At 41.3% G+C, this 27,496-nt stretch overlaps 5 protein-coding genes and 1 non-coding gene across 6 annotated transcripts; 5 read left to right on the top strand and 1 right to left on the bottom strand.

Annotated features, from left to right (window-relative positions):
• Nucleotides 1-1,524: 1,524 nt before the first annotated feature.
• On the top strand, nt 1,525-5,036 carry B0T23DRAFT_325641 (S-adenosyl-L-methionine-dependent methyltransferase; the record flags this gene model as incomplete). The annotated part of the gene is made up of 9 exons (XM_062835522.1): nt 1,525-1,736; nt 3,475-3,589; nt 3,644-3,805; nt 3,910-3,995; nt 4,053-4,234; nt 4,290-4,448; nt 4,510-4,603; nt 4,668-4,737; nt 4,929-5,036. 9 exons carry the CDS (start codon nt 1,525-1,527, stop codon nt 5,034-5,036), a joined length of 1,188 nt encoding a protein of 395 aa, XP_062688597.1.
• Nucleotides 5,037-16,770: 11,734 nt separating this feature from the next.
• Nucleotides 16,771-17,716, top strand: B0T23DRAFT_239739 (Yqey-like protein-domain-containing protein). Its single transcript, XM_062834017.1, has one exon. It carries the CDS (start codon nt 16,897-16,899, stop codon nt 17,530-17,532), a length of 636 nt encoding a protein of 211 aa, XP_062688596.1. The 5' UTR covers nt 16,771-16,896; the 3' UTR covers nt 17,533-17,716.
• Nucleotides 17,717-20,660: 2,944 nt separating this feature from the next.
• Nucleotides 20,661-24,048, top strand: B0T23DRAFT_399425 (DNA repair and recombination protein RAD5C; the record flags this gene model as incomplete). Its single annotated transcript, XM_062838418.1, has 2 exons — nt 20,661-22,068; nt 22,121-24,048. The coding sequence occupies 2 exons, from the start codon at nt 20,661-20,663 to the stop codon at nt 24,046-24,048; spliced, it is 3,336 nt and encodes a 1,111-aa protein (XP_062688595.1).
• A 136-nt stretch (nt 24,049-24,184) lies between these two features.
• B0T23DRAFT_407923 (uncharacterized protein) lies at nt 24,185-24,517 on the top strand (the record flags this gene model as incomplete). Its single annotated transcript, XM_062839246.1, has 1 exon — nt 24,185-24,517. One exon carries the CDS (start codon nt 24,185-24,187, stop codon nt 24,515-24,517), a length of 333 nt encoding a protein of 110 aa, XP_062688594.1.
• Nucleotides 24,518-25,113: 596 nt separating this feature from the next.
• B0T23DRAFT_t383 lies at nt 25,114-25,202 on the top strand. Its single transcript has one exon. It is a non-coding gene; the product is annotated as a tRNA-Phe (tRNA).
• A 185-nt stretch (nt 25,203-25,387) lies between these two features.
• Nucleotides 25,388-27,305, bottom strand: B0T23DRAFT_388951 (Pex12 amino terminal region-domain-containing protein). The gene has a single exon (XM_062837780.1). It carries the CDS (start codon nt 26,919-26,921, stop codon nt 25,581-25,583), a length of 1,341 nt encoding a protein of 446 aa, XP_062688593.1. The 5' UTR covers nt 26,922-27,305; the 3' UTR covers nt 25,388-25,580.
• Between the last annotated feature and the right edge of the window lie 191 nt (nt 27,306-27,496).

Raw genomic sequence — 27,496 nt, 5'->3', positions numbered from 1 at the left:
CGAAGGATATTCGGCACTCACCGTGTTTCAGTCCGGCGAGTCGCTCAAGACCATGACACCACTTCCGCAGTTCCACTACACAGGACTTCTATCAATGCTAGCCCAGGCAGAGGAACGCAATGCGCAAAGATATTGGCTCTAAACCAGCTCACCTCGACCCCATGGTTGGGTGGGTTGACTCAATTTCGGAAAGGTGGGCGATAGGGTGGCTTCAGCCGACTCTCTCCGCCGCTTGATGTTTGACCGCTAGATGAAATGATGCGGATTAAAGCTGGAAGGATAGTCCTGATTGTAACTTGCTTGGCCCAGAGTGATGCGCAAAACAGATGGCAAATGACCGGAAATGCGTGTGGGATGTCAGAATAGTGGTCGGCGACGTCTGTGGTTCTGTGAGGGCAGTGTGTGGACACCGACATCGTGTGTGCTGCTGTCCCGAGGAAGTGGTTGAGCCATGGAGCCCCGGTCAATCACCACCATCCCGTTGAGCACGCACGGCACGTAAAACTGGAACCCTGCTGGCCGAAACCTTCCCCGCCCCCTCCGCCCCATCAGTCAATCAGATCTGACAATCGGAGCTCGGGACAAGGGGCGTGCTTATGTACTATCTGTCTGCTGGTACTTTGTGGGACCAATGCCGCTGCTTGACGCGCAGGGCCGTCCGCGCAGACATCCCCAAGCACTACCAGATGATCGATTGTGGACAGAAGTCACCTAGTACCAACTGAAGTAAATCGAATACGGTTCTGTACTGCGTAAAAGTCCAAAATTCTTCACAGTACTGCGGTTCCATCAACTCTTCCATGTTCCTCCAGTTCCCTTTCTGGGACAACCAGTCTTCTCCTTTGCTGTGGGGTACTGACAAGCGGTGTCCGCTTGGGTCCCGCCCCTATGTTAATCTCATTAAACATCCGGTCCGTGTCTCGGGTACTGTGGAACGGCGGAATGAAATGCCCAAAGCCCTGGGTCATGAGCCGCATCTCTGGGTTCGGTCATCCCAGAAGGGCATCCCAAGTTCCCAACATCCCAAGCATGGAAAAAGTGGCTTTTGCAACCAGACTCATGGGACCATCGTCGTTTTTTTCTCTCGGCTGTGCAACGTGAGCAGCAAAACTGGATAGGGCATGCCTCTGCGAATTGGGCTGTAACAGCAGCACCGGAGTATGAATTGCTGGCGTCGAACCCAGCATTTTCTCATATGTGGCTTCCGATAGGGCGTATCTTTTTGATCCTCAGTCACATTGCGCCTCGATCGAATGTCGAGCTTGGCTACAGAACAGACCCGTACAGAGATGTAGTTCTAATGATGGTCAGCAGAGGAGAGTTGCCTTGTGAAGCAGGTCGTGGCTCGACCTCCTTGCTCCGTGGGCAGGCGGATTTGATTGCGCCTACCACGGGAGATGAAGCTCGATTGGTTACCAAAAGGTCAATCCAGATAGCTCATCGTACCATGAGCTGTATTTCTATGGGCTAATCAGGCCGGTCAGCACGTTGTTGACGATCCACTTGCGTGGCTCGGTGGTTACCATGGTGGTGATTCTGTTGCAGAAGGTACGAGTTCATTCGTCCACCTTTCAAACCATTTACGGATTTTCCGCCAACGAAAGCAGCAAGCATAGTCATAAACTCCTCCACAAAGTGGCGAGTCTTCTAGACGCGCATTCGCCCCGTCCTCACCCCCAATGCCAGGCTGTCCGGCCGGTGTACGAGCTAGTCCCTTGCCTGGAACAGTTCGCCATGTGGGTCGATGACTGGCGCCTCGATCGCGTTGGCTTTCTCAAAACTTTCCTGTTCCAACTCGATGGGCCTACCTGCCGGATACTGTCACCGTCTTGGATCCTGGTCTTTCGACATCGGTGGAGGGATGGCTAAAAACCTCAGTGGATGCTGAGGTTTGCACCATACAGTAAGAATTGCTAATGTTTGGAGTGGGGTCTAGCCGTAACCTGGGCAATCTTGGATGAGACTGCTTTCGTTTTTCCCCTTTGAATGTCTAAAGATATCTGACACGTTCTTGGAGCACTAAAATGTCTTACGACAAGGGGTAACAGTGAGCGGAACTTTTCCGGCAGGACCGCGGGTTCCTACGTTCTAGCAAACCCAAGTCCATGTCCTTGGGATTGGTTCACGTATCATGTGAAGAGTAAGGCGCCACTTCCGAGACAGAAACAACCTGGCTGCTGTTTGTACTCCATGAGGAGGACCCGTCCATGGACCGAAAAGTCGAAGGAGTATCCGATTGTCAAGGTTTGGCCTGACAAGTCGGCAAGCAAACGAGCTCATCAGATATGCCAGAGCAGTGTCGTGGGCCTTGCAAATGCCATATTTCAGAATCCCCATCGCTTTCCCGTGTTTTCTGGGAGATGCCCGATCCAGCTTGCCAACGTCCAGGTCAGGTTGACTCTCGTCAACTTGCAATACCCGCAATGGGGAGCCGATACATTGGACCAGGGTGCAAAACGCATTGCCCCCCTTGTAGGAGCTGTATCAAGCACACCTGCGAATTTTGGAATCAGGACATCCTGGTCTCCGAGGTGCATCGTGTTCTCTCCAATCAGGGCGACAGCAATCAGTCTTCAGCCGAAGCTAGCGGTGGCCTATACGTACATATCATGTACCAGAGATGGTTCACGGCCGACCGAGGGCTTCTTATATGAAGGACTGAGGTAGAAGGGGACGGTGGCTCCAGCCCCATGGAATCATGATGAGGGCCGTCAAATTTGGGTCCGATCCTCGATAGATTACGGCAGCCTGTCTGCCCGTCATGAGGCATAGCATCCGGGAGCGAGATATGCCTGGTCATATGCTTGACACTGCTCGGGGCACTCCGCAACTGCTACCATGATATGGAGACGAACCGCCCACCCGTTTCCCTGATATTTTGCCAAGTGGGCGAGCGGCCGGGCCCGTAGAAGATCTGTTCTCCCACAACCCATGGAAACAGAGTACCAGCGAACGTACACGATCGGCAGCAACATCGTGGGGTGCAAAGGCCTCTTGTCGGCCAATGTGAGCAATCTGGCCTGAGTCAAGATCCACAAAGCAAACTTCGTTCAATTTAAAGTGTGCCGTATGTTTGCCGCACGCAATAAATCGCGTGGTACAGGCGCTTTCCCAGGTGCCGGTTCGTGGAGCAAGGTTCTGGGCGAGGGTCCATGAAGAGGAATATGTCCACCTTGGGGGGAGCCCACCAAAGTACGATAGAGGCGATCTTGGTGAGCCCTAAACTTCCGAATCCATTTCGCTAGCGACCGTCCCATCCAACACTGTCTCTGCATAAGCTCGGCCATGTGTTTTGCAACCTGCTTCTTCCTTTTCCGTCTCTCTTTGCTCTCTGTTTTTCCTTATCCCCTCCACCCTCCACTCCGCAATTTTTCTTCATTATCGTCTTTTTCTCCAATCGTTGTCCAATGGATGAAGGGTACCTCTCCTCTCCTCGACCGAATAGCCCAGTTAAAGTCACTGACCGAGATATAGTGACTTTCAGACAGTTCCTGTCGACGAGACATACCGCGATGTCATACTGCACCACAACAGGGAGTATCAACGATATGCCGTGGAACATGGCGTGTATTTCTCCCCTGTCGACGATGTGAGAGTTGCCCATCCGCATGCCATTGCTTCGACCTAACCATGACTGGCTCAGGACGAGATCGAGTACCTGCAGTACATCCACGGGCTGTTCAAATTGATGTTTGAGGACAGACTGATCTTCCCACCTATTCCACAACCCCGGAGGATCCTAGACTGTGGCTCTGGCTCTGCCTCGTGGGCCATTGACGTTGCAGAGACATATTCGGAATGCGAGGTTCGTTGAGCCCGGCCTCAATAGTTGTGGTGACTGTCAAAGCCGGAGACCTTCTTTGTGGCCAACCGGTTTGCGTGATCCCATTGCTAACGATAGGATCACAGGTGATCGGACTCGATATATATCCGTATCCAATGCCGGAGGACTTGCCTGCCAATCTGGAATTACAGATCGACGACTTGAACAGCCCGTGAGAAAGCCCGAGGGCCTGGAATATCCGACAATCCCAAGACTGACACGCCAGCAGCTCAACTTTCCCCTCGAACCACTTCGACCTGGTGCACAGTCGATTGATGTCGGGCGGCATCCATGCCGATCGATGGGTCAATTACCTGACCGACATATTCAGGACTTTGCGCCCTGGAGGCTGGTGTCAAATGGTCGAGATATACTTCAACGCCCAATCGGATAATGGAACATTGACAGCGAGTGAGTCGACTCGCCCAATAACGCGCTTTTTGAACAGTTCTGACCCAAGCTCAAGACCATGCTCTGCAGGTGTGGTCCCAGAGTTACATGCAGAGTGTCCAGCCATACAAAGACCCCAGAGCGCCTCTCCGATTGCAGCAAATGTTGACCGAGGTTGGGTTTGTCGAGGTCGAAACAAGAGTTGTGACATTGCCTCTGTGTGGGTGGTCGAATGGTGAGTGTGGCAGTTGCTTCGTGGTTGTGTACAACACTCATCCTGTCTAACGCACTTGTAGACCCGCGAGACCACAATATCGGAGAAGCAAGCCGGCCCATCGTCCACCGAATGCTGTCATCTCTTTGTGCCTATCCTTTCACGCAGGTTCTGGAGTAAGCATATACCCCAATTGTCATGAAGATGGCAACGGATCGTTGACTGACTGATCTCTCAAAGCATGTCACAAACCGATGTTCAGCTCCTGGTAGCGCAAGCTCGAAGTGAAGCTGATAACCCAGCTTTCAAGGTATGTAGACTGATTCCCCCCATCCCCTAGCTGGGGTTCAAACAGGGTCAATGGAAATGTGCTGATTGTGGTTTGGCCGATTTGCATCAGGCTTATTTTCCGGTGTAAGTGAACGTCCCAATTCAATCAATGGATTGAACGATGGTCAAAAGCAGGAGACTGACTCTTCCTCTGCAGCTATGTCTGTATAGGACGCAAACCAGGTCGTAGCAGGCAGCCGAGTCACACCGCTTATGTTCCGCCAAAGGACAGGAAGCATGGTGATGCGAGGAAGCGAGCTCGGCATTGAAGCTCGTTAAGATGGACACATTGGGACTTCTGTCTTGCTCACTCCGGGGTCTGCAATCAACCCCTGATCAGAGGATCCGAAACCTGCATTCTACAGTATGTTTGCTTAGCCGGGCTTCGAAATGAAAGGCTTAGCTCCGGGGGTTGGGCATGGCGAGGAACAACAGCACCATGGCCATGTCCAACGCGTGACACCGAGGAGAAAGCAGAAACGCGACCGGGAGCCGAAAAGATGGAGGGGGAATGATACGTACCAGAGCTTGATAGACTGTTTTGCGCAAAATCACAAGATCTTAGCAGAGGACTCAGCGGCAAAGATGATGGAGCGAGTTTGTGGATCGAAGACACCCGACTTGGTCGTCGCAGGCAACGAAGAGTTCTTGGAAGATGAAGTGGACTGGGAGCGGATTTGAGTGAAGACGGACTGAGCCAGGAGAACCTCATGTGCGAAACTGAGTTGATGGAAGGAATGCCCGGTGAAGTGCTTGGACGCTGTTGCCTTGACAAGAGAATGGACATCTAGCGAGCGAAAAGTCTGCCCATCATTCCTTCCTCCGGTGACTTTGGTCCAGCGGTCCAGATACCTCTAGCCAGAATCGAATAAGGGAAGGAGCCAATTACCAAAACAAAGAGCTGGGAGGTCGAACTCATCCTCCAATCTTGCAATTCCTTTTCGATTACGACAAATTGAAATTCTGGTGGAAATCACGCGTGTTAACAATTTTCAATGATCGGGCGGGCCGTGGCGAGATTGACTACCTTGAGTTGGTTTCAGAAGGACGGGAGCAGCCGCTTCAGTCACGCTCCAGCTTCCATGGATGGATTGCTTCCACTTCACTTTGTCACGTTGTCTTAACGCAATGAATTCTTTGTCCGTCGGCACTTCGTACACGAACTTGGCAAGAATCAAAGTCAGGTACCCTCCTCATTCATGCTTTTCCCTTTCTAGATGCTCTGCATAAACTAGTACTTCTATCCTGCACCTTCATTGGCGTTTTCATGACCAGCACTCGCTCGCTCACATCAAAGTAGCGACATCCATCCACAATGGGCTGGTTCCCGCCGACAATAGACCATCATGACTGGAAGCCATCTCGGCCTGGGACTTGCGATAACCTGGGACATCCTTGAATATGATGACGGACAATGCTCGATTGCCTGGGCAAATCCATTCCAGGTTGTCAAAGAAGCGTGTTGTCGCCAGGCGCTAAAGGTGAATTGACGGGGCCATTGGAGTCCACTGGCGGGACCGGCACTCCGGAAGAGCTCCGACCCTTGTACGGTGGCCCAAGTGTAACCTAGGTCGTTTATCCAAAAGTTGAAAGAAAAAGGGTCCGTGCCAGCTGCAAGCAATAGGTTCGCGCCTGGGCGCGTTAATATAAATTCAGTTTAGCAATCAAATACAGTTTAAGTGCATTTCACCTTCCTCAAACCCTACTTTCTCGTATATCCTCGTACAGTAAGACACTCTTAATACTTTAACCCTAATAATAATATATTAAAAGATAATATCTACAAATAATAATAATTAATCGGTAAATGTATTCCGTACGTATATATAATATATATTATTCCTATACTAATATAGTATATAATAACTATATTTAATAATAAATACCCTAATAATATTAATCTAATAACGTAATTACACCCCTTCAAATACTACTAAATATCGTTAGCTAAGGGTATATTAGCAATATATAAAATAAAAATAGGGGATTAAGAATAAAACGACGTCGATACTATTTATTTTACTATTAAAAAACTTCTTAATTACGATATTAACGAAATCTATAAGATCTTATCTAAACACAAGGTAAGAAACATCTATTAGTATTAATTAATCCCAATCGGAAGTAATTAATCCTAATTAAAGAATATAGACTATTACCCGCAATTTTAACTTTAAAGTCTTTTAGACTAAAACTAGCGAAATTATATTGGAATTAAAGTAGGACCGCCGTAAACATTTCGTAAGTTTAGCCCGCCACCTCTTTTTAGGCCGCACCAACCCTCGCGCCTATAATAAATATATTAAAATTAATAATTATAGCCCCTTCAAAAAATATATTGTTACCGGCACCAAACTTTCTAAGCACACTTATACCAATTGTTTTTACAAAGGCGAGGATACTAATTATAATATCCGTAAAGGTATATTATATTTCTTTTTTATTATATATATAATAGTAACTAACTTTTAATATTTATAGAGTACGAGAAGGAGTAAGAGAAAAAGAACAATTATATTATTCCGTTTTCGGCTCAAATTATCCGTGGTTGTAAGGTCCGCGATTTAGAGAAGGTTTTGGCCTGGGTTCGTGCTGAGATTGCTATTCGTAAGAGCGAGATGTAGTAGATATTAAAAATATCTACTAGTACCTACCTTATACAGTATAAACTTCAACGTTTATAAATGTTTTAAATAAAATTTATACTTTTTTAAAAGAAAGTATAATATTCAAATCGTTTATATATTATATTATACAAAAATATTTAATTTTCCTTTCTTTTTTTTCTTATATTAAAATAAAATATAATATATTTTATTAAATTTTAAAAAAGGGATATATATATATATATAAATATATTTTCTTTTATTATAAATATAATATTATTTAAAGAAATTGTATTTTAATTTTTTTTAAAATTTACAATAATTTAAAATATTATAATTATTCTAAAACGTTTTAGAAATATTATATATTATAGTATTTAAATTTATTTATTATATTTATTTAAAATTAATATTTTCTTTATAAACTAATAATAAAATAAATAATTTTTAATATAGTATCCTTTATATATATATTTAAATATAAACCAAGAGTAAATAATTAGAATATTATAATTAAAAGAAAAGAAAAGTTTAATAAATATAATTAAAATATATATTATATATTAAAAATATAATAAAATAATAATAGTAATATTGAATAAAAACTATATATACGGATTATAGAATTAGAACTTTAAAGTTTCTTTAAAAGTAATATAAAATATAAAATTGGAATTCTTATATTTAATATAAATATTCTTTAATATTTATTTTATATTAAAATACTTTCTTAATATTTAAGAAAACTAATATAGTATTTAAGAGTTTAAAAGAATAATAATATGTTTTTTAATAAAATAAATATTTAATTTTCTAATAATTTTAAATTTAAATATAATATAAATGAAAATTATTTAAAGCCTATAAGTAAAGTACTCTTATCTATTAAATTAAAATTTTATTCCAAATAAATAAACTTTTATTATTAAATAAAAAGAGGGGTTTTTATTTTAATATATATTATATTTTTAAAAATCTTAAATATAAAAATATATATTTCTTATTCAAAACCTATTATATATTTTTAATTACTTTTAATAATATTTATATTTATAAAATTTTTTATTAGAAAAGTATATATAAAGAAACTTATATAAAATACATTAAAGTATAAAATAAATATATTTTATAGAATTTAGTAATACTAAAAGAAATAATAAAATTAAAAAAATCTTTAGTTTTTTATAAACTTATTAATTTAATATTATATTTAAATATATATATATATATATAATATAAAAATATAAAATATAGAAATAAATATATTTCTTTTTAATATATTATAGGGAAAGGGTAGGTAGTAGATATAATTATACGTAATTATATAAAGGAGAAGGAAGAGAAGTATAGCCGAATACTTAAAAGGCTAGCTTTATAAGGACAGCCGCTAGCGGGTTTACAAACCTATAGTAAATAGTATTCTAACTAGTTAACTACTACCTAGTAATAACCGGTAGTAATAATAGTAATAGTAGTCTTAGAAGCTATTATACGCTAATATTAAATACAAAGTATATATACTAGCCCTATAATATAATATTTATATTATTTTAAAAAATTAGAAAGAATATATAATTAAAGTTAAAAGTCTTTTCTATAATAAATAATAAATATAATTTTATATATTATTTTTATAATTAAATTACTATTTATAATATATTAAAATTATAATAATAGTATATAAAGTAAATGTTATATCTAAATACTATTTATTAGATTATTTTAAAATTAGTAGAAATTCTAATAATATTAAAAAGAAATTTTCTATAATTAATTAAATTAAATAAAATTAGGAATTAAATATATATATAAGAAAATTCTTTATTAAATATATATACTATATAATATATAATAAAAAAATTAAATTTAAAAATATAATATATTATTATTATTAATTATATACTTATTAATACGTAAAGTATATATATTATTCTATTTTTCAATAATTTAAAGGCCTCGAACCTCAGAGCCGCCACACCTCCGACATTTAAGGCTACAATCAACTATCTCCAATTAATATCAATTCTCTCCAACTCCCTTCCATTAAACTCGACTTTAAAACACCGTTAACACAGCACATCTCCTGTTATTCGTTACTAAATACCGCATCTTTTTATATTTACTCTTTATTATTAATTATAAACTATATTTTCTACTATATATTCTAAATAATACTTAAAAACCGGCATCCGCCACAAAGAATATTTAATTAACTACCCGAAATAAATTAAATATATCGAATATAAACAACGTCTCGCTATAAAGCCCGTTAATATACCCGAAACTATATATATTATTAAAAGGGATACTCTAATTACTAGCCCAATCCAACTATCAATATCAACTCTACCAAAACCCCTTATTATCCTTTATATAATTTGTACTCACAAGAAAAGGCTTACTATCTACACTACTTATATCCCTACGGGTATAAAAAACAATACTCTAAATAAAGTAATAAATATCGCCAAAATTCAAAACCAACGCGCCAAAAACATAATAAACAGAAAGCCATCCAAAAATATTCACCTTATTAACTTTAATTAATAAATATAATATTACAAATATTTAAAAGGTAATTCAAATTCCAAAATTAATAACAAACCTCTATATTACTTTATTTATACTAACTTAAAATATTAAACCTTAAACAAAGGTCCCTTCCCAAACTACTTAGTACTTATTTAACATCTCGGTAAAAAATGCTTATTCGCTAAAAAAGCACCCGAAGAAACTAAAATTGAATTATTCGAATTTATAGGAATCGATCAATTCAATCCCGAAAACAAGGTTAAATTTATAAATTTATATATAGAATCTTCTAAAGCCATCGACTTTAAAAGACTTTAGTAAGAAATTGAACTTAAGAGGCCGAAGAAAGATCTACCCTTAGTAATTACACTTATATAGACCATTCTAAAGGTTAGGACTACTAATAAGGATATTAAAACGCTAAAGCAAATATAAAAGCGGGTTATATTATTAGGTAACGGGAACTCTACTACCCTATCTCCAACTATAAAGAAATCCTTTATAAAGAAAACGGTTATTAAAGAGGAACCTAAATTAAAGAAGGAATATAATAGTAGGAAGATACAAATAATAAAAAGAAATAAGAAGACGCCACAAGATATACCTACTATTAAATAGGAGCTAGGGACTAAAATAGAACTACGTATAAAGTAGGCGCCCAAAATCAAAAAGGAGCATTATACTAAGCCGGGGGTAGGCGCTAACAGGGAAATAAACGTATAGAAAAAGGCTACTCCAAAAAAAATACAAGGGCTAAACAACCTCCCCCCTCTTCTTAATAGCTAACTAACACGCAAAAAGAAAATAATATAGAAGAAATATAGTAAAATAGAAATAATAGTACTAATATAACACCCAGAGGAGAAGTATTATCTAACAAAGAAATATAGGGTTCAACGGGTATAAATTCAAATAAAAAAGAAATAATAAATTTAATTAATACCGAAAAAATCCTAACGTACTTCGTACTCAAACAAAAAGGGTTACGAACAACTACCTCTAATAGAAATAGTACAGCCTCCCCTTCAACAACCCCTCCTCCTACTCTATCAACTCAGAGCCACAAACAATAATCGCATATAATAATTATTTTATATTATTTTATATAATAGATCGTACTTGTAAATTAAAAATTTAATATATTTACTTTTATAATCTAAACTCTAGGTATTACAATATATATTATAATATAAGTTTTCTAAATACTATAATAATTATAATCTTTTTATAACTTACTCTCCTTTATCTTTATTTTTTTCCTTAATACTTTATATTGTACATTAATTTTTAAACTTATTAATTGATATTTCATTTCTAAAAACATATAAAATATTCAATTAAATTATATATTTCCTTCTAACTTACAACTTTACCTAATAATATATATAGAAAACTATCAACCTATACTATCTACGGTTAATTACCTTTAATTACTTCCTTACACGCACCAATATTCATTACCATCTTCAATATCCTCTATACCGTTCTCTAAAACATCTATTATCCTATCGATATTATTGCCTACTTATCTCACTATCTCTTTAACTTCTTCGAAAACGCTCGTTAATACTATTATTAATTAAAATTTAGGGTTCTAACGTATAAATATATAATCTTTCAACTTCTCTCGAAAATACTTATATTCTTAATAGAAAAACTAATCGTAGGCATTCCTAACGTAAAAAACGAAATCTTCTATTAAGGAAGTATATAAATCCATTATCTCTTACAGTAAATAATAGTCGAATTCGAAATTATCTCTATACACAATTTCCCTCAATTATATATACTAGTTCTAATCTATTTAATAATAATAATCAAAAGCTTCCTTTTTATTATAATTGTAAAATAAAGTAACTAATCGACTAAAAATAATATAATAACAGTTATATTAAAGACGTATCCTATATTAATTCCAATATTTAACTTAATTAATAAACTCTATCCGAATTCAAAATATAAAAATAAAAAGTAAAACAATCTAGTCCTCCATTCTTATCTCTAACTATACATCTATATATTTAAATTTATAGAAATAATCCTATTTATATTAAATTAATACTAATTAATTATATTTAGAACCAACTTACTATCCAAAAAAACCCTCGACTATTATACAATTACCTCCACCAACTTTCAATCTACTAATTATTAATACTCTTTCTTCGGAAAAAAATATCCTATATTTCAAATAATTAATTAAATCTAAAAACCAATAACACTTAATCTTTTTAAACTATATAATACTAAATAGGAAAATCACCCTCTCCTTCACCTTCCTTAATAATAACAATAGAATTAGGACTTAACCTACAAAACTTCAAGATCCGTTACATTTTACTTCCTAAGACAATAAAATAAACGCTTCTAACAACTATATTAATTTTATTACCGCAATCGCTTCGTATAAATATAGGAATAAACCCGTACTTCCTAATAACTTCTATCTACTAGTAAAATACCAACCTCGCTATTATTATAGATACGCCGGTATAAAACCATAGGACATATCGTAAATACACATCTATCCCAACGTAAACCTCAATACTAAACCGCCGCAACTTCAAATATACATTAATATACTATATATAATTAGGACCCAATACAATCCACCCCCTTCAACATCATTAAAAGAATTCCAACTTCTCTTTAACTACCTCTAAGAATTATTCTTTAAAACAAACAAAGAATAGTTCTCTAAGCAAGTAAAATTTAAAGAATTTAACAAAATAAAATTATAGTTCCTATTTATTAAATTTCCAAATAAAATACACTTTATCAAACTCTCTAACACCTTCTAAAATAACACATACTTTAATAAGCTTCTCCTCCAATATATCGGGCGTATACTTCTTTAAAATTTAAAAACGTTAATACAATCGTACTATACCTATCTTTAAAATTATAAAACTATAATCTTCTAATAAAACATAGAATTCTATATCTATTACTAATTATTCTTAAGTAATAGTCCTAATCTCATTGCAAAATTTATTACTAATAATTATTATTAATCTATAATTAGAGGTTGTATCGAATATTTTGAGGAATTTATTCAATATTATCCGACCAACTTAGAATCCAAATATTTACTCCAAGCTTTCAAATATCTATTCGTAGTTAAATTTATTATTATAAGCCTACTAAAGGAAATCGGTATAGGGCCTAAAATCAATTACCTTACGACCTATAGTAATAAGTGGGTATCTGTATGTCTTTAGCGAGATAACTTATTAGGAAAAGACTGGAGTATAAAGGAGTGGAATACTATATTGGAGAATTAATATTTAAAGTACAGATTTAGTAGAAACGCCTGCAGTCTTTTGGTTCTAACTATAACCAATAGTGATTACTTGAAAACAAAAGTAGTTAATCGTACTTCGTATAGTTTTATTTCGCTAAAAAAATCCAATTTTCTTAATTAAGTTTTATAATATATAGGCTCCCTAATTCATTAGAAGAATATAGGATTTAATAGTATATTATAAATAATTTTATTAATTTTATTTTTTAATATAAAAAATATTATTATTTAAAATATTATAGAAAATTATATAATATATATATATATATTTAATATTTTTATTTATATTATATTATATTAATATATAATAATATATAATAATTATTTATATATTAGAATTCTAATTTAGTTTATTTAATCTTCTTTATATAAATAATCAAAATTAAAATTTTAATATATATATTACTATCTTTTTTAAAGAATTTATTAATAATATATGAATTTTAAAATAAATTATAAGTAGAAAAATAATTTAATTAAAATAAAAAGTATAAAAAGGCTAATAATATTAGATTTTTTTTATTCTTTACTTTAAATTGTTAAATTAATATTATATTTATAGTTTTATTTATAAAAAATAATAATTGAAATTTAATATCTTAAATTAATAATAGAAATTTTTTTAAAGTTTTTAAATTACTCTACCTATTTATATTATAGCTTTAATTAAGTATAATATTCTAATTTAATTAAGCTATTATAATAGTTTTTATATTATATTTAATTTAAATATTTAAAGTATAATATTTAAACTACCCTATAATTTATATTTTAATTCTATATATTATATATTTATTATATATAATTACATATTTAAAAGCCTTTTTTCTTTTTATAAAATTTTCTATTTTTATTTTATTTATTATTATAAATAAAAGTAATCCCTTATATTAGCTAATTATATTCTATTTTCATATTTTTTAAATTATAAAAGTTTAGAGAAAGTATATAATAACTATTTTATTTCTTAAAAAAGAAATTTTATTTATTTTAATATTAAAAAAGGATTTTTATTTAAAAAAATGGATTCTTTATTATTTTATATTTATATATTTTTAAGAAAAACTATTTCTACGTTTCCTAAAAAATATAAAGTTCAAACGGTAGAATAAATAATTTTTTATAAATTTTATAATACTATAAAATGAAAATATATATTATATAAGTTGGATTATTAAAAAAATAAAAGAATATTCTATATATTAAATAGAATATTAGAAATATATTTATAGTATAACTATTATAATTAAGTATTCTATATAATTATATTTAAAGAATTAATAGAAAGGAAAATTTCTATTATAATAAAGTATTTTTTGAAAATTATTTATATATTTAATAATACTACTATTATTCTTATATATATATATATATATATATATATATATATATATATATATATATATTTTTATACTAAATAGTATATTCTTTCTATTAATATTTTAAACTTTTATATTTATTAAATATTTTACTTTTTATATATTTTTTACCCTCTTTCATTTAAAATATTTAAAATAATTTTACTACTTCACTTTTTTAATAAAAAGAAGTTTATATTTTTAATAGCCTCTTTTAAATAACTTACTTTAATTTCTCTTTATTAAATTAATATATAATTAAATATAAAATATAAATATATTATAATAAAGACCTTAAATTATTAATATAATTTGTAATTTAAAAAGAATTTATATAAAAATATATATTATTTTCCTAATTTTTTTTTTAAATTTTATTTCTTATTTTAAAAATAAAAAACTATATTTTATTTATTTATATTAGTATATTAAATATTTGAATCTTTGCTATTATATATATTATAAATATATATTAATTTTTAAAATATAGAATATCTATCTAGTAGGCAAATCTATTATATATTATACCAACTATATTTATATATTTGTAAAAATAATTGTTTACTATCAACCAACGTTAATTAATCCTAATCAATACAAACTAGAATCTATTCGAAAAAAAATTGTTTATCTTATTTATATTAGAGTATATATATATTATTACTCATTATGTATCACATACGAAAAGAATATATAAGACTGAAAGTAGAGTACAATAAAAATTAAAATATTATATAGTATAAATAGAAGAAAAAAATATATATAGCGTACTTTTAAATATCTCTCTTACGCTTAAGGGGTAAAGCTTTAGTAGCTTTACATCTCTTCTTATCTTCTACTAAGACCTCCTCTATTTCTTCTAATTTATTAAAAATTATTTCTTCTATTATCTCATCCTTATTCTTCTCTATCCAAGGTACTTAAATATCCTCGGCCAATTCCTTCTTCTTCTTCTCCTCCTTCTCTTACATTTTAAATAAACATCTACTAACCAAACTAGTATAATAATAATAAATATAAACGCCGCTAAGGAAATACTTCTCCGGCACAATACAATACTTTATAGGGCGTAAAATTATAGGGTATATATATTGAATATATTCTTTATTTTCGGTATTCGGCGCTTCGTTTACGAAAAGGTAGAATATAATAGTAATAGTATTACCCGGGGTTTTAATCTTTAAAATAATAACCTCCTAAACTCTATTCTTTATAACTTTATTAGCCTCCTACAAATATATTAAAATCTAATTAATTCTAATTAGGATTAACTACTTCTAATTATATTTAAATAATTTTAATTTATATTATTTTCTATTAAAATTTTAAAGGCAAAACCTATTTTATATTACTCTAACTTCTTAAGTAAGTACGCCGTCTATTATATAGGCGTTATATTATTATCCTATTTATTAACGGGCGTGGGGAGGAAATTTCTATTGAATTCCTAGGGAGGGGGTATTTTTAATATAATTGGTAGGGATAATACTGATGGTAGGTAGGTATAATTAGAATTTTGCAAGGACGCAAAAAGGACGGTAATAAAATAGTAGCGGGGAACGACCAAGAACAATTAGCGTTGGTTGCACAATATAAATGTAAAAGGGTATAGAAAGGTAGCAATTCATTTAGTAGGGAGGAGTGTGCGTGTGAATGTGCGTGGGGTGTCAGTAATTTGCCCTTCACCTGGCTACAGTTGGAAGCTTGGACCAATTTTGTAAACGACCTAGGTCACACTTGGGCTACCGTACCCTTGCAATGCCCTGAATAACCTACCTACCTTAGCTTTGAAATGTCCGGCGCGATTCGGATTCGGATTATTGAAGGTTGCAATGTGGTGGAACTCTGATTCTTCTCAGTACACTACCTATACCGCCATCGGTAGTGTCAGGTTTGCATTTTCCCAACAAGCCAGAGAAGAGGTAGGTATCGTGACGGAGGAATCCATCATATCCAAAGTCCGAAGGCGGGATGCAGCTGCACGTCTTCAGATACAAGTAGACTCGACCAAAAGCCAACCCTAACCCGCGCAACCCCCACCTTGGCGGGACCATCGTCGCCAGCTCGATCAGGTCTCGGCGCTATAGCTTCGGGCTAGGCCGGGGATGACCCCCAACAGCCCAGTTAGGGTCCAATTTATAACTGGGGCAGCCAATCAACAGCACATCTACTACGAAATGGAGATCTCGGATTTGACTGGACCGTTGTTAGGTCTGTTACGGGAAGCTATCAGCTCAGCTCTCCGCTGTAATCTCGACACTTTTACCTCAGCGACCGATAGCCGCCCTCCTCCCTTCACCCATTCCCGAACGAGTACCTAGTATCCCGTCACTCTCATCATGGCCGCCCGTCTCCCCGCCAGCTTCATCGGAAGCTTCCTCGCTCGCTCTACTTCCCGCCAGACATGCCGCTTCACCCCCAACACCACAAGATGGTCCCAGCAGCTCTCGGGCAAGCCCATCAGGGCATACTCCTCCGACGCTGCCCCGGCGCCCGCTCCTCTCTATGCCAAGCTGAAGGGTGACCTCAAGGTCGCCATGCGCGCCAAGGATGCGCCTCGCCTGGTCGTTTTGCGCGCCGTTCTTGCCGCTGTTCTCAACGCCAGCAAGACCTCTCAGCCGATCGAGACCGACGCCCAGCTCGTTGCCCTCCTCCGCAAGACTGCCCGCACCTCCCAGGAAGCTGCCGACCAGTTCCGTGCCGCCGGCCGTGGTGACCTTGTCGAGAAGGAGGAGGCGCAGATCCGTGTCCTTGAGGAATACGTTGCCGGTAGCGGCGTCCAGGCGGTTGACGAGGCGGAGCTCAAGGATATGGTCCAGGCGGTTCAGTCGGAGCTGGCGGCCGAGGGTGTCGATGCTAAGATGGGCGAGGTTATGAAGAAGCTTCTAGGCCCCGGCGGACGTCTCGATGGCAAGGATGTCGAGAAGACCCTTGTTGCCAGGATCGTCAAGGAGGTCATGGGCACCAAGGCTTGATTGGACTGTGGTGGATGGTATTGGAGAAACACCACCGGCTCAATGCGGCTTTACGGAATTCGATTCGACTCGACCCCCTTCCTTCCTTTACGTCGGAATATACGACCCACGATACCGATTCGATTCAGTGTACTATTACTATTACAACCTTGTACAACAACATATTAAAACGGGCGACGGATGGCTAGAGATAGAGCAAGAAGAACAGTCGTTGGAGGCATTATGGATGATATCACGATATAGTGTTGGAAGCAGAACAACGCCTGTTGGCACATTGAGGGGGGAAAGCGTTCACTCTAGGATGCTAGGCGAAAAAGGCGCATCGCACACTACTATTGATGTCCATCTAGACGTTATGGAAGAATACAATGTCCCGCCAGACGACGTTGAGAATGGAACAATATCCAACACTTGAAGGAACACTCGCACACGGCCAGCCCAAGTCAACCATCTCACGCGAGGTTTACAACATGGCGGTGCTGCTGTTCCAGAGCATTTCCAACTCCATGATATGGCGAAGTTACGAATACTGCCCGACCTAGGTAGCCGACCAGCTTGGCCGACTTTTTCCCTTGAGACGTAGCTATTGCATCACAGACTGGAGCTCCGAGCGTTTTTTGGACGATTTCCAGCTGATAATCCGAGTCCCAGCCTGAAACTGACCGGTCACAGCTATTACGTTGCACAAAGTCCCCTTTCGTCCCATGGATCCGTCATATCGGTGAGGGTTATTACTCTCAGCGTTTTTTGTTTTATTGTTTTTTTTTTTTTATCTTTTCCAAGTTGTCACCAAACAGCTTTGCCAGCAATCATGTCTGCTAGGAACCCTTGACATGACGTAAAAATCTCGAGGAACTGTGTGCCGTGGCCACCAACTGACCAACCAAGCAATTCAAAATGCGGTGAGGCTTGTAATCAAAAAGTCCAATTATAAACGCCTCTAATCGTGCAATGTTACCTCTCTCGGGTATGGTTACCGAAAAAAACAACAAAAGAAACAATGGCAAAGTTGGGGGAACACAAGGCAAGCGGGAAATGGTACGCGGGCGGGCGTTTTGTAGCACGGCTGGTGGTTCATCTCCAAAAAAAAAAAAAAAAAAAAAAAAAAAAAAAAAAAAAAAAAAAAAAAAAAGAAAAGTTCTTGTCCAGATTCAAGAGGGGAGTGTCGGTCGGTGCGAGTTAACGTCCGATGTCGTTGAGGTACACACGTACAGTGAGTGCAGTGGTACTTGATTTGTTTCAGGAAGAAACACGATAATCATACCAAGATGAGATGGCAGAAAAAAATATCTCTCTCGCACGACGACGGGGGAGTCCTTCCATAAATACTTTAACTACTTAGCCGCGCCAAGCGAGGAATCATCATGGCAATCGATCGAAGTCGGGCATGTTATTTTGTCTTGGATGATCGGAGTTAGGTTGATGATGGTATCCGGTTAGGTGCCTAGAGGTACCTACCGATCTTACGGATGGTGCAGTGGGGTTGGAAGAAGAATTAGTTATAGCACTGCATCTTTCTTTTGCCTGTACATTTCCTCTTTGTGTACCCCTGCCTTGGATTCTTCGTCCCAAGGTAGGTAGGTAAGAATACGATCGGGATGAAAGTCATCTGGGCTGCCCAACCAACGGGAAACGCACCACTTTTTCACCTGGATGAGACGAATCGAAGTGTAAGATAGCGGCTTTGGTAAAGTTCTGCCCATCACCAGGCACAGGTCGCGCTAAAATGCCCCGTGACTTGCAGTGCATACGGTTCTTACAGGGCACAAAGTGTCTCGTGGCACGTGCTGCCGTATCTACTCCAGTCTGTGAGGGTCACGCGCCTATCGCATCTCAAACGGGCAGAATAAAGGAATGGAAGATTCCGTCAGACACATGGGATCCAATACAGCTTCAACATCAGACAAATCCAAATTGCCGATAGCTTACCCTCTCCAAGTGTTCCAGGCAACAGGAGTTTTAGTTTACACCGGCTGCAACTCTCGTCCCTTCCCAACCTCTTCTTGTTTTCTTCCTTTTACCATCCATCCATCCCCATCCATACACTATTTACATCCACCCAACCTTGACTGGACTGGACCGGACCGGACCTGGGCCACTGGCTATAACCCTGTCTGCATCTCGCATCTGATCGCTTTATCAATACGACCCAAACACTTGTCCCGTCTCTGCGCGCGGACTGTTGTCGACGATATTCAGAGGTACCTTGGTGCATTCAGAACAGCTTCACTTTGCGCGTGCCACTCCATCACAGATCTCTACTTTATTTGCACGACATCGGTTCGGTACATGCGCGGCAGCCGCAGATAGGTAGTGAAGGTGCAGAGATAGAGGCACATTACATATACCGGGTCGGGTACTACAGCACAGGTTAGGTAATAACAACTGCCTGTTGTGCATCCTCCCACTGCTACCAACCACCACCACTACGAGACAACACAACATTCCGGATCGTCCCTCATCACTCAGCCTCCCGCCGCTGCCGCTGAGGTGGAGGTTAGTACGCCGCTGCGATTAACTTTTTTTTTCCCCCTTGTGCTTGTGATGACGGTGACGGTTGCATCGTCGCCTCTCAGCGGGAACGGTTAGGTAGGTAGCCACAGGCTGCTGCTGCTGCTGCACGTCGCCGCCATCTGTTTTCGCCCCGTTCAGTGCCGGACAGCAACAACGGGCAACCATAGATGAACAAGTCAAAAGGCGATAATAATATCAAAATCCACTTCCAGATCGACCCGACATCTCGGTCTTGGCATCCGAGACTAACTCCAACGAGCGGAATCTGCTCCGACACCAACGACTACTCAACCGCCAGTAAGTGTTGTTTGATCCATTCACCCACCCACCCGAACCAGATGCCCGCCTGCGGTGCGGTGCGGTGCGGTGCGGTGCGGTGCGGATACTTTTGATTCACTCAGTCTCTTCTCCCCCCCGCCTCTCTCATTTTTCCAACCTTCACTTTCCGACTCACAAAATCCCGTCCTCTCACTTCTTCCTGCAAACCAGAAATCTTCGACTTTTAGTTACATTGCGCGATTGTCAAAAGTTACCCAGTGCTGACCAAAATTAACAACAATCAGGCAAAATACCACACATCGCTCGCTACAGTATCGCGGCGGCAGCTCGACAGCATGTCGTGGAACCCGGAAGCGCTCCTGAACCCCAAAGCCGCTTCATCTGCTGCCTCCTCAACCTCAGACCTAACCTCGCAGTCTGGGGCATCCCCTTCCTTTCAGCAACCCTCATCTGCACATCAGATCCAGAGTGTGCCTTCAAGTCCGACCTTCCAGTTCACTAGTCCTAATGACCAGACGCTGAATATCGACTTCTCCGGCCTGCCCTATGGCGCCACCCTGCATGGTCATGTGCGCAACACGCCCACCTTTCCCATTTTCCAAAACGGCTTCGGTTCTCAGGTTGAACGACTCCACAATGTCACAGACCGCATCTCGGTGCCCCAGCCGAAGCGCAGAAAGACGTACAACGAAAATGACCATTTGCGTACCAACACGTTTGGAGGGACCAGCACTGGATTGCTGGCGGATCAGTTCGGGCAAAATGGCACTCCGGGGGCTTCTACGCCAGTGGCAATGATGACGAGGCAGACTGAGACAGTGGACTTGACTGAGGGCGACTCAGAAACCGCTCAACCTCGACAGCAGCTCGACCTGACCAAGGATGAAGAAGTCTGCTACGGCATGATCGAGGGAACTACCATCAACTGCCACCGAGTCCCTGCTCCCAAGCCTGGCATGGTGTCTCTTCTTGGCGACGGATACTGGCCGCAGATCAAAATCCTACTCAGAAAGCGAGTGGATGACACCGACACGAATAGGATTCCTGCCTACGATTGCACTCGCGTCGTCTTTGGTTATCTTGACGCTAAGACGTCGTATTGCCTGGGGAACCTCCTGACATCTGCCATGGGAATACGTACTGATTGTAGGATCCCACCGAGACGTAAGAGCAGCCCCAACGAGAAAACTGGCGAGCCCATCTCGGCGGCAGTCCCTTTCGAGCTCATGCTCTACGGCCCTCGCAAGCTTGCGATTCAGATCGGAAACCACCTGGCTAGACATCATCTCGCCCTTCTTAGCCCGCCACGCGTCGAGCCCGGCATCAAGGTCTTCAACCCTCATGCGAAGGAGAATAGGCCGGCCCCTCCGGTCCGAGCTAACAGCTTGGGTGGAACAAATTCCTATTCTTTGCATCATTCGGCAACCGTCCGTACCGTTGAGGAGATTCGCAGCGAAGTAATGAGCGTCTTTGACTCACTTCCGAAATCTGAGAGTTTGGAGCAGATGGAGCCAGACCCGCGTATTACCACTGAGCTTCTGAAGCATCAGAAGCAAGCCCTTTACTTTATGACTGAACGTGAGAAAGACCTGATTCAGGATTACGGTGACAAACTCACACGGTCCACTTGGCAGCGCAGAAAGGATCCGCGCGGAGTCGATTTTTATTACAACGTTGTCACTATGCAGAACCAGAGAGAGCGTCCGCCGCCAGCCTTGGGAGGTATACTGGCGGATATGATGGGTAAGTTCGTCCGTTCCCATTTCGAATGTTTAGACTAACAGTTCACAATCAGGTCTCGGCAAGACATTGAGCATCTTGTCACTCATTACAAAGACTATGGACCAGGCTGCGGCTTGGAGTCTTGAAGCTCCTGTGCAGCCGCCAAAGCCGCCCGAAAAGAAACAGCCCAATGCAGCGAGATACTTTGAGGTGCCCAAACCTCAGGCCATGGGCCTAACGCCGGTGCGATTGAATGGAAAGGCAACCCTCTTGGTTTGCCCACTGAGCACGGTTACGAACTGGGAGGAGCAGATCAAGCAGCATATCAAACCCGACACCTTGTCTTACCACATCTATCATGGTCCCAACCGTGTGAAGGACGTGAAGAAACTGGCCCAGTACGACCTCGTCATCACGACCTACGGATCGATCTCAAGCGAACTCAACGCCCGCGCCAAGAACAAGGCTGGCATATACCCCTTGGAGGAGATAGCTTGGTTCCGCATTGTGCTGGACGAGGCACATATGATCCGAGAGCAAAACACGTTGGCGTTCAAGTCGATTTGCCGGCTTCAAGCAAGCCGCCGCTGGGCAGTCACTGGTACGCCAATCCAGAACAAGCTCGAGGATCTGGCCTCGCTCCTAGCATTCCTGCGCGTCAAGCCCTTTGACGAGAAGATCAAATTCTTGCAATACATAATTGCTCCGTTCAAGAATGCCGATCCCGAAATCGTGCCGAAGCTTCGCGTCCTCATCGACACGATAACGTTGCGTCGTTTGAAGGACAAGATCAACCTTCCGCCACGAACGGACGAGATAATCAGGCTTGACTTTACCCCCGAGGAGCAACGGGTGTATGACTGGTTTGCAAAGACCGCAAAGGAGCGAGTTTCGGTCTTGACCGGTCAAGCCATCGGTCAGGAACGCATTATTGGAGGCAAGACCATGATTCACATCTTGCGTTCCATCTTGCAGCTTCGCCTTATCTGTGCTCACGGCAAGGATCTCCTCAATGAAGAAGACCTTAAAGAGCTCCAGGGAATGACGGCAGACACGGCCATTGATATCGATAGTGACGATGATTCCGGCCAGCCTGTCCCATCTGAGAGCAAGGCCTACGAGATGCTCTACCTGATGCAGGAAGGAAACAGCGATAACTGTGCTAGGTGCAACACGAAGCTGGGTTCCAACGAGGTGGTGGACGTCGAATCTGAGCGTCAGGAGGACATCATCGGGTACATGGTCAAGGCCAACTGCTACCACGTCTACTGCAACAAATGCGTGGACCACATCAAAAACGAAGCGTGCTCTACGTGCTCTGGCATGACCCGGCCTGGTTGCATAGAACTCCACCGTGCCCGTGCCATGGCCGAACACGAATCGAGAACCGCCAAGGTCGAGAACGGAGACGCAAACCAGGACCTCACCGCCTACTCAGGACCCCACACCAAGACTCGCGCACTCGTTGCCGAGCTTCTAGCCGACAAGCAGAAGAGCGAGGCGGCGCCCCACGAGCCGCCGTACAAGTCCGTCGTCTTCTCCGGCTGGACCTCCCATCTCGACCTGATTGAACTCGCCCTCGAAGACGCCGGCATCACCTTCACTCGCCTCGACGGCAAGATGACGCGCACCGCCCGCACCGCAGCCATGGACAAGTTCCGCGAGGACCCTTCGGTGCAGGTCATACTCGTCAGCATCATGGCCGGCGGTCTCGGCCTCAACTTGACGACGGCCAGCAGCGTGTACGTGATGGAGCCCCAGTTCAACCCGGCGGCGGAGGCGCAGGCGGTCGACCGCGTGCACCGCCTCGGTCAGAAGCGGCCCGTGCGTACGGTCAGGTATATCATGGCGAACAGCTTTGAGGAGAAAATGTTGAGGTTGCAGGAGAAGAAGAAGAAGTTGGCGAGCTTGAGTATGGATGGTAGGGATAAGGGACAGGTGATGGATCGTACGGATGCGGCAAAGCAGCGGTTGATGGATTTGCGGAGTCTTTTCAAGTGAGCTGCTGACTGACTGGCTTGCCTCGATGCGGTTTATGGATGAATGAATGAATGGTTGGTCACTTTGTTATTATCGTTTTTCTTTTTTTCTTTTCTTCTTATTTTCAAAGACGGGATAGACAGACGGATCGGGTATCATGCGTGCATGGGTTTTGCAAGCAAAGAGGAGTTCTGCGTCCCGGGGCTGGCTGACTGGGTGGGCAGATATCATGACATGGCATGGCGCGACGGGGAAACGGGGAACGAATTACACTGCAGTGGCTCGGGCTAGATTTTACATTCCCAACATATGTAGACGGGTTATTACGGACGTCGAAGCTACCTTTCTTCTCTTCTCTGCTTTGCTTTGCTTTCGTTGGTTTTTCTACTCCTCTTACTTTCTCGCTCAAAGCAGGCGGGACGACAAGATAATCAGGGTGGTGTGGTGTGGTGGGTGGTCTTGCTATGAGCTTGAGCTTTCCGTAGAGTAAGTCTAGAGATGGAGACGGGCAACGGGAACTTCCGGGAAGGAGATATATCCTTTCTGTCTTTCTCTTTCTTTCTAAAGGGCATTTGCAACGAGATATCACTCTTCTCTTCTCTTTCTACCCTCACAGGGGAGCTTCGAGATATATATATACACTTTATGCATTTTCATTTTTCAATTTCATTTTCATATCCATTTACCCCCCTGCTCTCTCGCCCATAGACACACCTACTTGGTCGAAATGGGTGGCGTTCTGATTAGCAGAGAAAGGCGGTTTATTCACTGGTGGCCCGTTTATGGACATTATAGTGAGAGACATCACAATAATGTTTCCTACCGAACTCCATAGCTATTTGCCACAAGGTTTTATGCAAATCAACTAGATGGCGCTATCATCATCAACCTATAGCTCACTAGCTAGCTAGCTAGCTAGTTACTCGAAAACACAAAGGGAATTATCGTCAAGAAAAGACGTAGACAGACCTACAGAAGATGGGAATTCCATTTCCATTGCAAGTATGGTCAACATGGCAAGTATGGTGGTACCCACTGTATGCTACACTATAGGCTCAGATCCAGTACTAGAAATCCAACAACACAGCGGGTTTAGCTCAGTTGGGAGAGCGTCAGACTGAAGTCCACTTCACTCATAAATCTGAAGGTCGTGTGTTCGATCCACACAAACCGCATTTTCTTTTGCCTTTTTTACTCACAAAGTACGTACGGATGATGATTGAGTTATCCTGCAGTGGTGTTGTTGATTGACTTGATTCTTTTTGTTTTTTTTTTCCATCAGCACTTGTTGTTCGTACATGAACCACCCGTTTTGGAGATCCAAAAAGAAAGAAAAAAAAATTTATTGTTCACATTTCATGCGCCATACATACATAGTATGATAGAGGAATCTGAATGTCTGACCAGCAAGCATGGTGCAATTTCACATGCTCGTCGGTATGTTGGTTATGCAACCTGCAGGATTATATGCCATTAAATATGTCTAATGTTCGCTTTTGAAACTCATGCCAATCCGATGGTACTGCTCATTATCCCCAATATCTTCCTTCTGGCTAAACCATGATCCGCCTCAGCCCCTCGGTCCCTCCCAACACTTTCCTTCCTGTGACGGCACATCTCCCCTCTCCGCTCTCCCACTTGCCCTCGCGCTCCTTGGTCATGAACTTCTCCTGCCTGACATGGGTCCCGCTCATCCACTTGTGTATGCACGAAAAGCAGTAGACCACACCCGTCTGACACGCCGCCGGCGTCTGGATCTCGTCCTCGCAAATAGGGCACATATCAGATCTCTTGGGCGGTGGCACCGTGAAGATGGGCAACAGCGTCGAAGCCGCTATGGGCGCCGTCTCGGGCGTTGGTTCCTTGCTGCTGGCCTCCTCCTCTGCCTCATCATCCTCATCCGCCTTCTCCTCCACCCCATCCTCCGACGTCCTCGTGATCTTGGGTTTAGGCTTATTCCTCGCCTGCGCCTCCACCAGCCCCGTCACCGTCGGCGGCGGCAGATCCAGACTTTCCGCCGCCTTGCGACTCAGCTGCTTGGCGAAATCCGAAGCGTACCACCACTCAAGGAACTTGAGCGCAAAAATACTCGTCGGCAGCACCAGCGACAGACCCCCCATCAGCCGTCGACTCATATTCCTCGGACTGAACATCGACCCTCCCCCTGATAATCTGGAGGAGGCGGCGGCCCCCGCTGCCTTCTCCAAAGCCTCAATCGCCTGATAATCCGCCCCGTTCATCCGTCGCACGCGCGTCCCGATCAGCCACAAAAACGGGTTATGGTACTTTGTGTTGTCAAACAGATATCCCAAGTTAAACGCCAAAATGGCAAAGTAATACGCCGCGTTCAAGCTCGGGTACACTTTTCTTAGAAACCAGCGGTAGTAGTACAAAAACCGCTCCTTCATCGGTGCCCCTTTCGCAGGCGGCCTTGTGTACTGCCCGCCCAACATGGCGCGCGGCGCATCGATCTCGTAGGCCTCGTCCAGCTTGCGTTTCAGGTAAGGGATCCCGACCATGACGGCCAGGTTCTTCCAGATGTCGACATCGGAGAGTTTGAGGGCGTCGCGGACGAGGTTTGGCGCCGAAGAAGCCGCGCGCGGGATCTCGGCGGCCAGCGCCTTTTCGCGCTTGAGGCCGTAAAAGTGCTCGGTGAAGCTGCCGCCGCGGGTTTTGAGGTAGTGGCGCTCGACGAGCAGGCCGGCGAGGGCGTACAGCTCGTCAAAGGAGTTGAGGATGCGGAGCAGGTGGCGGGGGTAGCGGTGGGTGAGCACGGTGAGGAGGTAGCGGAGGGTGGGCGGGAGGAGGGAGGCGAGTTGTTGTTCCGAGAGAAGCTCGAAGAGGGAGGGCTTGCCGTCGTCGAAGGTGCCGCGGAGGGCGGTGACGAATTCCATGGTTGTTGCGACGGTGACGGTGAGTTATTGGGGGCGGGATGGGATGGGATAGGCTCCCGCCGGTGTTGTATTGAGAGGGGGTGAGTTCGAGGTTCTCTTTCGGGTTCCAGTGTCGCGGCGCGCAATTACACGGAGTCGGTGTAACGCTTTGTTAGTATTATATCGCCGTCGTGGTTTCCATGGATGGATTTGTTGATGTCCAAGTTCACGATATAATTGGGATGAATTGAAAGAAACGGGGCGAGATGGACCTGGACCTGGACCTCGACCTACCTCCTGGAAGTTCGAACAAGGGGGGGACTCAGACCGGGGGGCCAAGGAGTGGATGCCGCGACGCATCAAAAGTGGCACTTGGTAGCACTGTGAGTGGACAGCTGAAAGTCGGGCAGCGCAGTGGAGGCCTGTGGGTGCTCCCGTCGCTGTCTTGCTTGCCGCCGCCGCCATTTGGACCTTGCCAGGTAGCCGAGGCTGTCAGGTCATTCATTCATGTACCCCAAGAAATGGGTTGCAACGGATACCCGCCAGTTTTTAGTGTACAGTTTACCCCAATCATCCCCCCCTGTACCTGTGATGTG

This window comes from Neurospora hispaniola (assembly GCF_033458365.1).
Source record: "Neurospora hispaniola strain FGSC 10403 chromosome Unknown B0T23scaffold_9, whole genome shotgun sequence".
NCBI lineage: Eukaryota > Fungi > Ascomycota > Sordariomycetes > Sordariales > Sordariaceae > Neurospora > Neurospora hispaniola.
This window is presented reverse-complemented; position numbering and strand designations above follow the sequence as displayed.